This window comes from Gallinula chloropus, assembly GCF_964237585.1.
Source record: "Gallinula chloropus genome assembly, chromosome: 17".
Classification (NCBI taxonomy): domain Eukaryota; kingdom Metazoa; phylum Chordata; class Aves; order Gruiformes; family Rallidae; genus Gallinula; species Gallinula chloropus.
The window spans coordinates 4649829-4667602 of NC_140102.1; the positions used below are offsets into that span (position 1 = coordinate 4649829).

General features: G+C 38.4%; 1 protein-coding gene across 2 annotated transcripts; it reads right to left on the reverse strand.

The window, feature by feature from the left end:
• Positions 1-630: 630 nt before the first annotated feature.
• Positions 631-17441, reverse strand: ATP6V0A2 (ATPase H+ transporting V0 subunit a2; the record flags this gene model as incomplete). 2 transcript variants are annotated; one of them, XM_084271961.1, is made up of 20 exons in its annotated part: positions 631-899; positions 1785-1956; positions 2442-2559; positions 3746-3865; positions 4077-4196; positions 4704-4914; positions 5364-5482; positions 5777-5867; positions 7434-7591; positions 8564-8703; positions 9431-9581; positions 10198-10410; positions 10736-10829; positions 11156-11238; positions 11918-12044; positions 12766-12866; positions 13437-13574; positions 14399-14496; positions 15891-15969; positions 17358-17441. In XM_084271961.1, 20 exons carry the CDS (start codon positions 17439-17441, stop codon positions 797-799), a joined length of 2520 nt encoding a protein of 839 aa, XP_084128087.1. In that variant the 3' UTR covers positions 631-796. The 2 variants fall into 2 exon arrangements, with proteins under 2 accessions (XP_084128087.1, XP_084128086.1); XM_084271960.1 differs by having other exon boundaries at positions 17325-17441.
• Between the last annotated feature and the right edge of the window lie 333 nt (positions 17442-17774).

The following is a 17774-nucleotide window of genomic DNA, read 5'->3' on the forward strand; positions in this document are numbered from 1 at the left end:
GACCACACCAAAACCAGAACCTGGCATAAAAATTCCAAGCAGGGAGGTTGATTCTTAATTATTTGAGTCCTCACCCCACAGTGCAAGACTTCCTCTCTTTCAAAGTGAACTCACTTTGCCGAACAACACACATCAAGAACCTGCTCCTGCCAGGGAAAAAACAAAGCCAATACTTCCAGATTCCACTTCTAATCCTGCCTTCTTCCATACCATTAAGTAGCACTGTGGGTTCTGACTGACTGAAGTAATAACTCCAGTTTTCAGTGCAATTTTGTCTGTGGCCAAAGAAAAAGAGCACAGTGCATTGCTATGTATAAATTTAACATTCCACCAGCTTTCTGGAATGGATAGAGAAAACATACATTGCTGAATTGTTCCCGGAGTGCATGAGATGGTAGCTTGCTTAAGTATGCAATTAGTAATTAATGTTTAATAAAATGAAGAGTCTTTCCATTAACTTAAAAAGAAATCATTCAAGAAAATATGCAGCCTCCACAAACAAAAAAAATGCTGACACTGGTTTTAGGACAAGCAGTAACAACCTTTTTTTTTAAGAATAAAATTAATTTACAACATTAGTTTATCAAGAAAAATGTACATTTTATATCAATATACTTTACAGATGCTCCAGATCTGCTATGTATTTCTATGGGAGGTATGTATTAGAATTATTTGGCTGCATCATAAGGCAATCAGTGAAAAACACTTTGTCCTACAAGAAACCGTTCATAGATGAAATCCAATCACATGATTAGTTGCAGAGAATTTCCAAACATTTCTGCTGACAGCAGCCAAACTATGCCATATCATCTTTATTAAAATGTAAAGAAATGTGCTTAAAAGAGAAAGGCGTAAACTTGTATCCTCCACCAGAGTAGAATTTGTTCTGGAATTCCACCCTGAAATGAGAAAAAAAAACACAGAATCTTTATATAAATAAAAAATGACTGTCAGAGGATAGAACTGTGCAACACCACAGGTCGAACAAAACCCATTCCATTTCCCTCACACCTTCTGTGTGGCTATTTAACCTTCCCAGCACAGACCAGGGCACATCTTATGTTTCTCAAGAGACACAAACCACCAACATTGGGCTCATTTCTCACTTCCTTCTTACTAAGTTGTTTTCATGTTAGTTGCAGTTAATTGTTTTGCAAATATACAATATCATGAGGACAACACTCTGTAATACACATAGTTCTGCCTCCAGTGTCTGTTTTTCCTTTTACTGTAAATTCCAGCAGGTTTCAAACTAAATATTCTCTGAATCCGCTTCAATGTGCAGAGCTCCTGTATTTAGACTAAGAAAGGACTGAAATACTTAAGGGTTGGCAGCCCCCTGGCCCCTTTAGGAAAAGTTTGCTCACTAATGTAAGTGTTCTGTTGAATCAAATAAAATAGACTGAGGCCATTCAGTGATCCAACCCGACTAAAATTAAAAATACTTATCCATGTTACTAATACTCTACAGTATGAAAAGCTGCAATACTACAAATCAAAGGTACTCACTCATAACTTGCACTGAAATCAACTCTGAGTATGGTAGAGGTTAATACACACCATAAGCCAGCAGAGTATTTGAATTTACTGAAAATATTCCAGAGGAACAAATCACATTCAGCTAACAAGCCATTTACTTAATATGATTAAATACATCTATTATAATAAGATGAGGCTGCCAAATTCTACACTTTCCTTTTTCATAAGAGACTTAATATTTTGACACAAAAAATTCCTCTTAAGCCACTATAAGCTTAAGGAGTATAAAGAAAAAAGCAGCTTACCAATGAAGTCGTATAGCATGGAGAAAAGCAGAAAGCCCCTCCATGACCAAAAGAATAAAAACTGTTAGCACAGCAAAAAAGGCAAGAACTGGGACTAGCAGCAAGACACCGTATGTTGCGTCCACACGAAGACCCACTCTCATCACCATCTGCCATAGAACTTCTGATAGCTCTGTTTAAATAAATAAATACATTTGTAATTAACATCAATACTGCATACGTTCACCCAGTGAGCCACTCTGACCCCAACTCTAAACAATATTCCAGGATCAGTGAACATGGTAACTATCAGTTTCAAAGTAAGATCTACTAACGGCAATACTTTACAGCGTGACACTCCTAAATACCTTCCAAACTGGCTGATCAATGGAAAATGGGAAATGATACTGTGACTACTGATAAGGTGACACTGTGCTCAGATAATCAGCCTCTTTACAGTACAGACCAATCAATGAAGAAAATTATCAAATTCCAAATGATAACTCTCCATTTTACTTTGGGGACTTCAGATCATGATTAAACAGGGATTTTTTTAAATTAAAAAAATATGATTTCAGAGTACTATCACTTCCACAGGCCAGTCTCCCTCTAACCAGCACTAAAAATTAAGACATTTGAAAACAACAAACCAAAAAACCCCACCAAACCCCCACTTACGTGCATGAGCAAGACTTAATGCCCAGAGTCTCAGGTATGAGGCTGTATTAGAAATACATCCTAGACAGTATTCAATGGTATGAATTGCTTGATTCATACAAACATCTGCAAAATTAAACTAAAATAGAAAAATGCATTTGCATCTGTTTAGGCAACATAAAACAGCATGAAAGAACAAAAACATTCATCTACAAATCTTAATATACATGCCAGAAAAATTCCCTTAAAGGGCAACACACTGATTTAATAGAGTAAAAAAAAAAAGATCTGCCTTGTTTAATGTCATCTTAAACCATCTCTGCAATAATAATAAATAAATAGTTCTGATGCTATAGTTTTCCAGTTAGTTTCCCCAATTACTTTGTTGAAAGATAAAAATGAATGAAGTGTATGTTTTACACAAGGAATAGATCTAATACTTCAAAACTCTCAGTAGTAAAACCAGCCGTGGTTGAGATCATAAATTTACAGTGTCAATTTCTGCATCTTAAAAAGCAGGATTAATTATTAGTAATGTTAGTGATAGACAAATAACTACAGTAGTATCGTCAGCTCTAAACGTACTTATTTTTTCCTGATAAAGAGTTCCAAAACTAATATCACTTCAAGTTTCAACACACTTTGCATGGAACTATGACACTTCATTTAAGAAAACAATTATTGCATTTTATTATTCAGAAGAGCTAAGAGTCTACTACCCCAGCAAAGCAAGTACCATACATAGTCTGCACACTGGGAAACTGAAGGGTTTTTGTCTCTCAGTTCACATGAAATCCATGGAGTCAGTCAAGACCTTTAAACATTTGCCCAAACTAAACAGCAGCAATAGCTGAGGACTAGGAATGCTGCCCACGCTTCCCAAACCCCATTAGCATTAATCCTCATCACAAGATGAAATTTGCAGACATAAAAAGACTTCTGTGTGGATGAAAAGCCAAGATTAATTAACAGGAAGCTGGGCAGTCGTCCTCTTGCCTTAATTTTAAGAATTCGTAAAACCATACAAAACCCAGGAGTTTTGTCCTATTCTTCAATTTGATAAACCCCCCCAGTCTTAGATGCAAATAAAGCACTACAGATAATTGTGGTTTGAACATACTAAGTGGCACCTGAATATATCAAGAAATAATGATACATAGCAACAAAGAAAAATAAGTAAATTGCATTCAGGCATCAAGGTCTTTGTAAAGGCTCAGCTGGTTTTCTTGAAACCTTCCAGGAACTCAGTGTACAGGTTATCTTGTTTTTTCATGTGTAATTTATTTTTAAGGACATACAAACTAGAGATTAAGTAAAAACATTACCTCTTCTCCATCCCCCTCTCTGTGCCCAGTGTCTGAATGACTGCTTCCTTCTTCTACATCATGACATCTCAGCAGAGAAAGTTCTTCTTCACTTTCTTTTCGAATTAACTTGTACCCACTCTACAAAACAGAAACATACTGTGTCTTCATGCTGACTCTACAATTTGTTTAAAGCAGTCACAAAAAAAAAAAATCTGGAGGAATAGAATACTATTATGTTACAGTCAAAAACTTTCCAAGTTGAGTAGGAACATTTAGGAAAGACGTTATATACAACAGCAGCCAAATTCTTCTAAGCTGAAGAAATGTGCAAATGTCTCTCCATACTTACCCTATACATTCTAATGCCTCGGCCTCCACTGTGCAACCAATATAAATAAAGTGGTTTACCAAAAAGCATTACAGGAACACAAAGAAAAGCAATACTGAGTAAAAACCTCTCCAGAGCAACCTGTTAGAGAGGGAAAGAAAAAATTAGATTAGATCACAAAACCAAAAGGAGGAAAAACCTTCCCATTTTCCTCCAAAGGCCTGTTTGAGCCTAAGGAAAATAATACTGATTTCAGCAGGCATGTACTCCAAATTGAATGTGCACTTAAATATTTTACTTAATCAGGCCCTTAAATTGGGTTACAGATACCCAGCATCTTCAGGACACAGTTCTAAACTAACACATTGCTAATATATTGACACTATTTACAGCACACAGAAAAGCATCAAAACTACAAACATGGGACTCCAATCTCTGGCCTTAATTTTAACCTGGGAGATTTTGTTCTAGAAACAGGTATTTTCACAAGTCACTACATAAAATCTTACAACCAATTAAAGAGTAAACATACTATTTAATCACAATGTTTATTCTATTTCCCCATAGTCTGATACATTTCCCCTTCCCAGGGGCTGGTAAAGTGCTTTCTGCATAGGATCTTCAGAAGCTTGTAAGAACACTACTAACCTGTCCGGTGTAGAAGACCTCTGTTTCACCCCCAGTAAACAGGAACATGTTAATAAATTCAATCAGAATACTAGGAGCAGATGTAGAGTCCTCTGCAGAGTATGCTAACCATTTAAAGAAGATCATAAACACAAGGTAGCCAAAGATGCACATCATGAATAAGAGTTCAGGAATAAAAACCAAATAAATATTATACTTCTTCTTGAAATGCCTAAAAGAGAAAAGTGGGGGAAAAATTTTTTTAAAACTTTTACAGAGAAAGATAAATACATTGCCCAAACATGTTTTCAACAAAACAGAACAGTACCCAGCACTTATGAAGAGCAAGACTGGAACTAGAATCCAGAACTTGTTTCAGTGAAATTAATCAGATATTTCAGATGAAATCAAGACCATGAGAAGCATGGATTCCCATCTAGCAACAAGTGAAATAAAATCTTGTATTATTCAATGTCTTCAGATTTTTTGACATAATACTGATCCATCATTTCATGTGTGTCATGAAAGACCTCTCTGTTATTTTCTTTAAGAACAGTTTTTACAGTTACTGTTACTCTGTTTTTAAGACTGTTCCATTCTCCTTACCAGATTAACTATTATAATTCAACACTTCACAAGATAATATTAACACTTTTTTTTTTTTTAACTTCTGGTACTTACAAGTGGTTAAATACCCCCAATACAACTCCAAAGGTCATATGAGTTACTCCAAAAATCACAGACATTTTCATTTTGAAAGAATTTAAAAAACTGAGGCGATTGCTTGCCAAATTCCAGATCTGAAAAAGAAAAAAATCAGCATTAAAGGAAGGTGTAATAGGGAAAGAATAATGTTTTATTTTTTTCTATTGAAGACCAGAATCCTACCTCAAACAGGGTCATAACTGAAATCTTAGTTTAATAAAAAAAAGATAAATCTTTGACTCAATAAGGAAAAAGCTCTTTTAGAATGGAATATGCAAGCAGAAATTTATTTTTACCACTGTATGTTTATCTTCCTAATACAAATCCCAAAGTGCAATTTAAAAATGACTGATCATCACAAACAGATAATTAAAAACCATAAAACTAACCGGGTCAATTCCAAAGGGATAAGCTCCATTGTATACACCAGAAACATTTGGATCCAGTGTTAAGAACTGGTTAGACTTCAGATCCTCAGGACTGCAGAGAAAGAAAAGCAGCATCAGACCTGACAATTCTTTAAACATAGTGGCAAGATAAACTTGCGGTTCTGCAGGATACCACTCCTAGTCTCCTTGATGTGACTGGCTCACCCACTATCAGTGTTTAAAAGATGAATAAAAAGATTTCTAAGTACAAAAGCCTTGCTAATAAAAATAATAGCAAAATAAAATTTGTAAAAGTTACTGAAACTCACAATCTGAGCCTAATTTGCACTAACTGTCTTTGAAAGGAAAAATTCTGGATTCTGTTTCTCATTCCCCTAGAGCAAAAAGTTTTGTTTAAAAACCTCAAAATTTGCTTTTATGCAAAATTCATTAATAAACACCCAAAGAATATTTTTTCCCCTTTTGCTTTCAGATGAGTTTCCACTCCTCAGGTGTGGAAACCTCACACAGGTTTTAATTAACACACGACTCACAAACTGTTCACATTTTAAACAGTGTGCTAAACAGTCAGGGTTTGACTCACTATTTTAAGCCACTTCCTGTTTTTGAGGCACAAGGACACACAAGCTGTGAACACTTAAATACCAGACCCCTCAAAACAACAAGGGTAACCCACTTTGTGCCATAGTAGGTTTCACAATTCCATTAGCCCTCTTTGTTTTTTTTTAATATATACTATCAAGAAAAGCTGTGCAGAGACTTTTCTAGGTAATTAATTTATTTCATTCATTTTTAGTTTCATGACCATAGGTGCTAATGCTGCTTGGCTATTAATTCCAAAAGTATAACTGACCTAGGACAAATTTAAGATTTTTCAGACACCTCTACTGAAAAACACAGCAACTGGAGGCAAACTAAACCTATTAGCATAATGACAAACCATATCACAGAAGGCAGTGCACTTTTTATGAATAAAAATAATATACAACCAAAGTCCTATTCTTTTCTGTTAGGATTTTACAACACTACTGAAGCCTCCAGCCATTCTTAACACCTTTGCGAGGCCCCAAATATAGATGCAAAATTTACCCAAGAAGGTTTAGAGGTGGAATAACCCCTAGAAATATCACCTCATACAACTAGATGCAAGTTCTTTCTACCAATAAAAAGATCCTATGCCAGCTGCAGTTGTTAACCACTGGAAGTTATTAGCCAACATCTAATGTTATGTTATTGCAACAGACTGTTCCAGCACACCCACTGTCACCTATAGCAAATGATGAAATTCTAGAAAATGATCCATGTGACTGAGAAGGTGTAAATCCAGCAAAGCAGCAAATACAAGATGAACCTAACTGACTGAAATCTGTATCATCAAACTCTAATAGTTCTGAAAAAACCTGTCTTCTCTGTGAAATTCCCAATTTAAGATAATAAGCAATTTGAGGTTTTGTTTTTAAATAACTACTATTGCCTGTTCTGTTCTAAGCATAGGTGTATTAAATAGCCCTTAACATGTGAGCACTTGCAAGATATCACTACATTTTCTTACTACTCTCACTAAAAGGATGGTTAAATTGGGTGAGCAAAGGGGTTAAACTGTTGCAGGAAGTACATTTTTGGTTTAAAGGTACAGCAAACAGATAGAGCTACTCACCGCCAAGCGTTCTGCTCAAACATTGCTGAAACATTCCATCCAGAACCAAATATATTTAATGACTTTGAAAAACAGTCATTATAGATTAATCCAGTGTATACAGAAAACAGCCCCATTAACAAAATAACGTATCGGCCTTCAAATAGCATTCTCATTATCTGTAAGGGTTGGGGGGAAGAAAAAAGATCTGTATCATCTGCTGTGTGAACAATCGTTATCATTATCTACACATTTCTAAGAGGAAAACATTTTTGGTCGTACAAAGAGTTCTAAAGAACTCTTGTGGATAGTCATAAAGGAATAAAAGAAACCTGAAGGCAACCAAGATGTAACACAGGGAATTTTGCTTTGTTTGGGTCACCATGTGATTTACAAATGTCTATCAGTAAATGGGTGCAATTCACCTCCCTCCCTTCACAGCTTTATGCCAAGTGGTTTATATGGAAGGTCCATGTGCATTAAGAAACAAACAGCAAGAAGTATATTCTGAAAGAAACTTGTGGTGTAAATTTGATGCAGAGATTTGAAGTCCCCATGCAAGCTCCCATGACACAAACAGACCTTTCTCACTGGCAATGTTACACTAACAGATAGTATTTTTAAGTCACATTCCCTCCCCAGGACTAGTTTTAATTAATTCCTAATTAAGTATAATTGTTAAGAAAAAGGAGATGCAGGTGCTCCTGCATTCCAACCTCTATCGATAAAAATAAGTTTAATAAATTTCAGACTACAAATCCTTTTCAGAAACAACAGAAGGACATGGAATTTGAAAAATCATTTTCTCCTCACATTAGGCACTGAAATCCCATTCTGTGGAACTTGTACAGCCCTAAACAGCCTTCGCTGAAGGGAAGATAAGCCCAACAGTATTCACTGATGTTTGTGAATCTTTCATTCCAACTTTTTTTTTTTGATAGAGCAGAAACAATCAAGTGAATAGTTTGTTAAGATATGACATTACTCTCATAGAATATGGCAACATTAAATACATAAAAGCTTGAAGCAAAGGAGAAACAATACCCAGTCTAATACATGTGTAATAAATAGTACTTCTCAGAAACTGCAACTAGTCAATTATTGAAGCTATCCTGCTGGATGGGGAATAAATTACTTGTAATTCCTTTTACCTCATCTTGTGATCTCTGTAATCTAGGGTGGTTTTCATACAGTATTGTCAGGAGTGCAAATATGAACATTAGCAGACCATGCCCAAAGTCTCCAAACATAACCGCAAACAAGAAGGGAAAAGTGATGATGGTGTAGAGAGCTGGAATGACAACATAACAGTCTTCAGGCACGCAGCACCAGTGACAATGTTGCTATCTGAGTTATGCCTAAGCAATTCAACTACTTCAACCTCTCAATTTTCAGCCTTAAGTTTGAAAGACATTTCACTCCCTGCTAATAGGCCTTCCCCCCACACTATGAATTTAACTCTGTATATCCGTCACTAATGACAACTCCACAGCTGAAAACTCTAAGGATAATAATATGAGCCCAGGAAATAAACCCCAAACAAACAGTTGTTCTTCTGCAGCTGTTTTGGGTCTGTACTGATCCTTCTCCTGTACATCATGACTTCGACAATGTAGCTTCAAAAATACATAAGGACATGAATTCAATTGGGCTATCCAACAAGCTACATTTTCTTTCAAGTGATGAGCTCCACGCTTCAGTTAGACTAACAGCCACTACCAAAGTGTTCTTTTACCCCCCTAAATATCTTATTTTATCCAAGTTAAAGCATATAAATAACATTATACAGCTAGTATCAGTACCCTTAATGCTAAAATAACCGAAATCAAATTCCATTTTCTGCTTGGAGCACCACGGGTACTTTGATGAGCTACTAAGATTTACATACAGCTACTAATAAGCAGAATGGTTGTCACCATTTTGCCTTTACTGGTGTTGCATTCAGCAAGGATTTTAAATAAATAATGACACAAGCAGTAATGACAACACAGCTCAGTTCACCTTTCAGAAGGACCAACCTGGATTAACTTCCCCGTAGTTTCCAACTCCATAAGCATCAACAATGTTTTGGAACCCTGAGGTGAACTTATTGGTACGTATCAAAGTTGGAGGAGGTTGTGTTGTTGGAATAGTATTCATGAATGAAGAAATTGTAGCTCCACTCTTCCTCTAATTACAGACAGAAAGAAAACACATCTATATATAATACACAGTTGATACTAAATCTGATTGAAGTGAAAACATTTTCTCTATCAGCAGCTTCACTGATCCTTTAACATCCCTAAAGCAAGCCCCAAGTTTACCCTTTGTGCCTTCTTTAAAAACAAATTGCATTAATCTGTTCCCCTAAAAACAATTATAAACACCATTCTAATCCTTACTTTATATGAAATACCAGATGAGAATTGTCAGTCACTATTATAATAAAAATTCCTTCTTGTAAGACAAAATATGGAGCTACACTGAACACAACCAACATGAGGGACTTGTCACCTTCTACTCAACTTCAAATAGCATTGTGGGCCCAGTCAGACTCGGGTCCAACAAAGAAGTTCTTATTCAGGAAGACAAAAACCAGCAAAAAACCCACCCAAAACCAACAAAGAAAGAACCAACACAACACTAAATAAAGGCTCTGCTAATAAATTGTTTTATAATGGTTCACAGAGACCCAGACATGTCTGTGCCTACTTTTAGCCTGCTTTAAATAATTATTTTCTTTCTTTATCTGTATACTTAGTTCAAGACAACAGTTCTAACCACCATGAGCACTCAGCTGACTTACTGAACCTTCCTCCAAGGCATGGCGCAAATTCTGCAGATCAGCCACCGGACACCAAACTTCAGCAATTAAACATTTATTTGTGACATCAAAACTGCACAGGTTGAGCACATGATATATGGCTTTCATCTTCTTCACTTGGATAACCCACGTGTAGATGGATTCTGATGCTTTACACAAGACTTGGCGTAAGTAATCTTCAGTTTTATGCAGCACCTTTGCCCAAGAAAAAAAGGTTTCATTGAAAAATATAACAGTGGTTATGTAAATGACAGTAAAAGCAGCTAGTATCTATCCAGTGCTGGATCACATTTGTAGAGAGCACACAGAGCACCCAACCACTGTTAATACAGAAGGCAATGAAAAGCACCCTGAGGTTTGAGATACATGCAACACGAGACCAGGAGGTGTGATGTACAGTCACTTTCAGATCCAAAGCTATACATATTTTAGAAACACATCTATGTATTTAACACTGTGATTCATCAATTCATTTCCTATGGTGCAATACCTACAGTAAGGGGAAGACTTATTTACTCACAGTATGAAGATCCTGAATACGAACGTTGAGCCCCTCAACAACAGCCCTGCGCTCCTCCGTGGTATTTGGGTAGGGATAGACATGACAGTGATAGCTACAGAAAAACAGAGGCTTGTGTTAAATAACCAAACCAACTCAAAACAACTCACCCCAACCCCATGCCCTAGACTAATCTGCAACAAACCATTTAATAAGCACAGAAGATTCAGCTGAGAGAGTGAGTGTTTTGCCTGTACTGCAGATAAAATGACTCAGACGTTTATTTGTATGCTGCATAATTATGAAGCTAGATGCAACTGGGGGGAGGAACAAACTTAACTTCAAAAACCTTGCCTAAAAACACTTACAAGGAAGGGGAGCAGGAGGAAAACTAACAGGAAAATAACTCAGGTATAAAATTATCTAAGTTTTGCTTCTTACCAGTCACAAATCTTCTTGACTTTCTGGCCAATTTGTTCACCCCAGTAGGACACTAAAAAAACAAACCATTTTGTGGGTTCACCCTAAAAAAAAAAAAAAAAGTAAGTTAAGCCTTAAGTTTATAAAAAAACTTGGTTTAAAGCAACAATTCCACTATATTTTACTACTTCAGATTTATTACTAACCCAAAAAGTCTTGAAAATTAAAATGTTACAAGTTAGAATTCAAAGCAAATTTCGAAACCAACAGATTAGGCAGCCATAGTTGCTGACTTATATAAGTGAGTTTTTAGAAGTTCAGGAAAAAAACTTTGAAGACCAAGTGTACTTGGAATGAACAAATAAAATTACTAGTAAAAGGTAATGCACTGTACAGACCTGGTTAATAAATATCCAAGCAGCCATTTATGCCACGTATTTTGATCAAAGTAGCCAATCACAAAGTCACTACTATTCCACCATAAAGTTTGCACTCATCAAGCAGAGCCATGATAAATTAATTGCCTTTCCTATAGTTATAGTGGCATCTAGACATCTAGTCTTACAGTCTTACAAGTTCTAAACCGTTCCCCTGTGATTTAGTCTGGGTGATTCTGCTCTGGCAGGGGGCTGGACTAATGATCTTTCGAGGTCCCTTCCAACTCCTAATGTTCTGTGATTCCAATACTTTAAAAATCTGTGAAATCATTTACTGCAGAGCAAAGCAGTAATTCTTATGAAAATTATAGGACAAAACAAACTGATAGTTACAATGTTTACTCACTGTATCTGGATCTTCCAGGCACTCATCCAACTCTGCATATGTAAGAATTGTATATCCTTTACAGACTCTCCACAGCATTTTTTCAAATGCTTCAACTTTTGCTATGTTGACTAACCCAGATATGAATCTATGAAAAAAGAAAATTTGAAAAATAAGGTAAAAACCACATGAGAAAAATCCCAAACAAACCACAAAACGTCAGCACCTAGGATCCCAGTCCAAATAATTTAACATCTGCTCTATGCAGAGAAGGAAACATCTCCCTGAACAAGGAACTAACTCATATAGAGATGCAATTTCTATTTGGAAAACTAACAGACTGTAGGCCTGAGCACACAACTAGAATTGTATTTGACATTCTTTCTCTGATAGTAAGGGTCTTATTTTTTTCTTGGTAAGATACCCTCTCATAATGGTGGTGTACAGAACAGTATCCATACATCATTCTAAAGGCCAGCAGGCAATACCATTAATAATGTTACATTTGCAAATGACACTGCCAGGTGATTAAAACACTGTATTTATCCTAGAAAAAAAAATAGTTTGAACAGCAGAAGAAAGTACTGATTTAGAGCAGTTAGATATTTTCCTTAACTCACATACTTGGTTTAGTGGAAGTTTTATAACAGTTTCTTTGCTGCTGTCCTACTCAATCTCTTCAAATAATCTGATTCTGTTACAAAGGTACATTTGGGACAGACTCCTACCCTGTCTAAAACTGCTTGTCTCATCTGAAATCACTTGAGTCATACTAGATTCCATCTTCTAAGAAAAGGGCCCATCATTTACAGCAGCTTATCAAGCAGCTTTGTAAGAACACAAACTGACAACCTGACAACGATACCTACCCCAGCTTGGCACCCAGTCTGTGCATGCAGTTGTAATCCACTAATGGCTCGTTTTCCACAGATGGAAATTCTTCATAATTTGCATGTAAATGGGATTCATACTAGTAAAAAAAAAGAAACATAGTTTTCAGAAAGTATTTTCATTAATTTATTAAGGAAAAGCTAAGTAAGTAAATTATTTCAATACAAATATAAAATCCTCTCCTGTGTTCAATTCAGTGTGGCGGGGCGGGGTGGAACTATATGATCCCTGGGATCCCTTCCAACCCAGACCATTCTATGATTCTATCTCGGGATCTCAGGTGCACTACTCAGGAATTACAGTTAGTGCTGCAAAGGTGACATGGTAAGGTAAATCTTACCACACTTTATGCATCAAAATAGCACAAATAAACCTTCATTTCCAGCTGGCATCTGCAGTAACATCCAAACAATTCAACAGAGAAATCAAACTCCTCTAAGCTCAGGACTGCATTTTGCTACGTACGTGAGCACAGCCCAGCAGGAGAAGTTGCCAGGCAGGTTCTCTAGGTACTGAGCACAAGCAGTAACCAAATGGGTGTTAAATTTTACACCATTGTACCAAGTCATGTGCTTAACTGCAACTACTAACAGTATGCAACTAAAATGCCACATGACACACAATCCCCATCAAATACCACGAGCGGTACCTCAGCTGTTCTCCTGACAAATCTCTGCGTGACCTCTAACATGCACGTGTATTCTGTCAGTTCAAGCAGGTTTTTCCTCAACTTTTCTTTGTTTTTAGTTACTTCCCTCAGTTCTGTCTCCAGCTTCTGTAACTGTTCCTAAGACAGAGAAAGAAAAAAGCAAACCAAGGTAGATTCAGTTACACTGTTTTGGAAGTCAGGAGAGGGTGAATTTTAAAGTTTATGTCAATTCGCTGCAGTGATGGGAGGAGTTTCCCAACTTATTAACTTACACTTCACAGCTTTTATTCCTGTCTGTCAAAGACTGCTCTGTATTGAGTACACTTGATCCTCCACTGGCATCTCTTAATTCTGCTGTTCTGACCCTAATTTGTGTCCAAGCTAAGTAATGCAGACTTGGAATTAGAACTTCAGGGGGTACAGGGTGCAAGACACTTACCTATGCTATTAACAGAACTACAGCAAAAAAGAATGTCATTCAAAAATATATCTGCAATTTAAAAGCTTCTGTTTCTAATGCAATACCAGAAAAAGCCTTCAGAGAAAATAGTGCTGTGTTTTGCTGTGCAACCAGGAGTGGCACCTGCAGAGCCCTGAGCATACAAAACTCACACACACACCCATCCAGATAATCAGGATGCACAGAGTGCCTTAGGTAAATCCCAAAGCAATAAATGAGGCTGAAGGACTACACCTACAGTTTTTGTCTGGAATAGTGTAAGATGCCAATGCATCAAAATAAAACAGATGACTGCAACCCCCCCGAGTTAGCTCTGACCCTTTCTCAGGAATTTTGTGGTTCGTATCAAATCCTGACTGCCAGCCTCTGAAGTAATGCTGGCAGAAAGAAAAAACATGGACAAAAATGAAAGCAAAGGAGTTAGACAGCAAGTAATTAAGTCTGAAATAAAGTTCCTAGACCCAGAGCTACAAATTTGGCATCTGTAATGTGAAAGAGTTACCTGGATTTCTAAAATATGTTTCAGCAGGGGAGCAGGAGGAGCAACATCTCCTTCAGGAAGTGGGATATCTGCTTTTTTAATTTCTTGTACTAAATACCCTGGAGTGAAAAGAAAAACAGAATCAGAAATTAAATTATTGCCTCATACTTCCTAAAATGCTGCATAGTTGCCCTTCAGCTGTTATTGATGGTGCTGTTCACACTGCAGCATCAGGCCCTAGTTATTTTATTTATTTATGTCAGCAATAACACACAGAGAAGTCTTCAAAATTAAAAAAAAAAAATTTAAAAAGAGAAAAGGGGCTTATGGAGTCCTGGGAATAAAATACACAGAATGTTTCTGCCTCAGAAGTTTGCAGAAGTAAGCTTTCTTCAGAGTCCTCTGACTGAAATTTTCCAACCACAAGTACTTTTCAAAAAGCTTTTAATATTTCATAGTATCTCTTTGTTGCTGCAAGATACCACTTTCTGCTATTCATGCCATCTGCCAAAAACTGACATTCTGCTCAGTGCCCCATGTTTGCAATAAATAGTGTTCAAACAAGGCAGCTTTAGCAACCCTGACAAGAAGCTGGGCAGGGAGACTGCTGAAATCGCTGCTGGGATGGTTTGGCATGACCAGCATGTGCCTCTGATGAGATTCCAACAAAAGGAATCCTTCAATGGTAATTTTTCCTCAGGATACACTGAAGTCTGCATCCTTGTTGCAAGGCTCTGCATACCCTTCTCTATCATGCAAACACAATTATTAATAACTTGAGATATTTTTGAGGGTGCTTGGGAGTTCAACAGCACTGAGTTACATAATATGACAAGCAGGGGTTTTACCTCATAGTCAAGGAAATATCCAGAGTAAAGCTTCCATTTTCCTTGCACAGTTTTAAGCACTTAATACAGAAATAGTTTCAATAATTTATCAGCAGCACATCAGCATCTCTTCTTCACCTCTGTGCTTAAAACCCCCCCCAGCCTATATTCAGCACATACATGTAAGTAAATGTAACAGCTCACAAAACCAAGAAATCAAGACTGGTAGCAAAACACTGGAACAGGCTGCCCAGATTGTATAGAGTCTCCATAGTCAAAATCCCACCAGAGCCTTGGACAACCAGCTTTAGCTGCCCTTCCTTGAGCTGGAGGTTGCAATTAAGTGATCCCCAGAGGTCCTTTCAAATCTAAATCATTCTCTGATACACTGTAAGTGCTACAGCACACCAACACAAATTAAGAAACATTGAGTTCCTGACCCAATTCAATGCTACAGTCAAGTCATCTCCAGCTCCAAAGACACTATATATGAGCACATGTCTGTGTATTTCTTCAAACACATGAAAATGCTGTAAGATTCTACAGCACTCAGATCACACAAGGCTGGCAATATTCAAAAAATAATAAAAAACTGCAGTTGAAACCTCCACTGCAGCTCCACTCTAGCAATGTAATATTTAATAACACCACAGATGAGAAAGGGCGGACACAAAAGTACAGCTCACCAAGTATTCTTTCCATCTCTTCACACTTCTTCACTTCATTCACAAATTTTCTCTGAAATACACTTACATTTGGGTTAAGCTGAAGGAGAAGAACAAAATGCTTATTAGGTACTTAAAAGAGCAACCACCCCTAAAAAACCACAGCTATTTCTGTGACTCCAGAGATGATTTTGCATGTATTTTAAGTGCTCTCTTTCTACAAAGTGCTTTTCAGCTAAGAAGTACAGAAACCTAAAAAGATTAAAAAGTCTTCAAACAGCAGGGTTGGGTTTATTACAGTAGGATTATCAATGCCTTTCCCTGGTTTTATACAAATGACAAAATTACTAGATCTACTGGGGAAAGCATTCCTAACCTTGTTTCTATGATTGTAAAACACTGCTTAATGACTTCAAATTAACAAACGAATCTTTCTATAATTTGTGATGGATTTCCACACAATATTTGAAGTTTTGAAAGAAATCTTTTTACAGAGATGGCATGGCCATAATATGAACATGCAATGTCTCTGACTATTCAGCTTTTAAATCAGAGCCACTAATACATTGTTCCAGGAATAGGTAGCGTCTCAGACACCTGGAACAGCATCAAAATGTTACACATTACACACATGTAATGTTTCTTGGAGATCTGCCTCTTTTTACCTGCTTTATTTACTAACTAGCAGTTGATTTAAGTTCTCCCAGCTTTACTTACAAAGATTTTGCAATCTAAGTTTCTGAATAATACTTGGAAGAAATTCCAAAGTCTCAGTCACCGAGCAAAAATCATCTAATTACAATGAAACAGTGCAGAAACAAGGTTAATTATTACCCAACCCAATTTTATGTCAGTCAGGCCTGTAGGTTCCTCCAAGGTGAACTGCTCCTCCGGGAACAGAAGTGTTTTACAAACCAGCAGTCAGTAATGTTCTAGAAACAAGCCCACAGAACAACTAAGATGCTTCTATCGATCTGTCAACAGGGTGGGCACATCCATTAGCTGTGCACAGCACACTCAGACTAAAGACAGCTGCAGATGGGTAGTGTGGGCTGTCCCACAGGATCCCACTACAAAAATAAAAGCACCAAGTTTAAGTTACTTCTGGGAGACAGGTAGAATACAGTCGTCCCCCCAAACACCCCTCCCCAGAGTCTTGGGGAGGCTGGGGCTCCACACTGACTTTCTATCGCCCAATCTCCCTGAAGCAAACGCAATATGGGTACGGGCCCTACGTCTGCAAGTCAGAGCCAGGGAAGAGGGATGGGAAGCGGGTTTGGGAGTCTTTCACCTCGCACCATCTGAATGAAACCTACACCTTCCCAACGGCAACTGCTCTGCCGGGCTCGGCTCTGCCCGCGTCTCCCAACCCACGGACACCCTCGGGGTTCTTTAACCTCCCCCACACTCCCGGAAAGACCCGCCGGGCTCTCAGGCCCCGTCGCCGCTACTCACGTCTCTGAACTCGGCCAGGCCACGCTCGCCCACCTCGCTGAGGCACTCGTAGGCCGAGCCGCTCTGGAGGAAGAGCTGCGCCAGGCACATGGGCTCGCCGCGGAACAGCGAGCCCATGGCGGGCCGCGGGGAGGAGAGCAGCGCCGGGGATCAACGAGGCGGGCACCGAGGCGGCGCAGAACGGCGTCCGGCAGGAAGCCGCGGTTCGGCGGCCATGGCGGAACGCCCCAGCCCGCCGCCGGCAGCGCGGCCAGCTGCTTCCGGGAGGCGCGGCCAGACGCTTCCGGGGGCGGGGCGGCGGACGCGGAGCGCGGCAGCGGACGCTGCCCCGGCCCCGCAGGTTCTGCGGCCGGAGCGGGGCCCGGCGCGAAGCCCGAGGCTGGTTGTTTAGCCTGGCAGCCCCCGCGGGATGCTGCTTACCGGCGGCTCCCTCGGGGGAGCCCCCTCCCA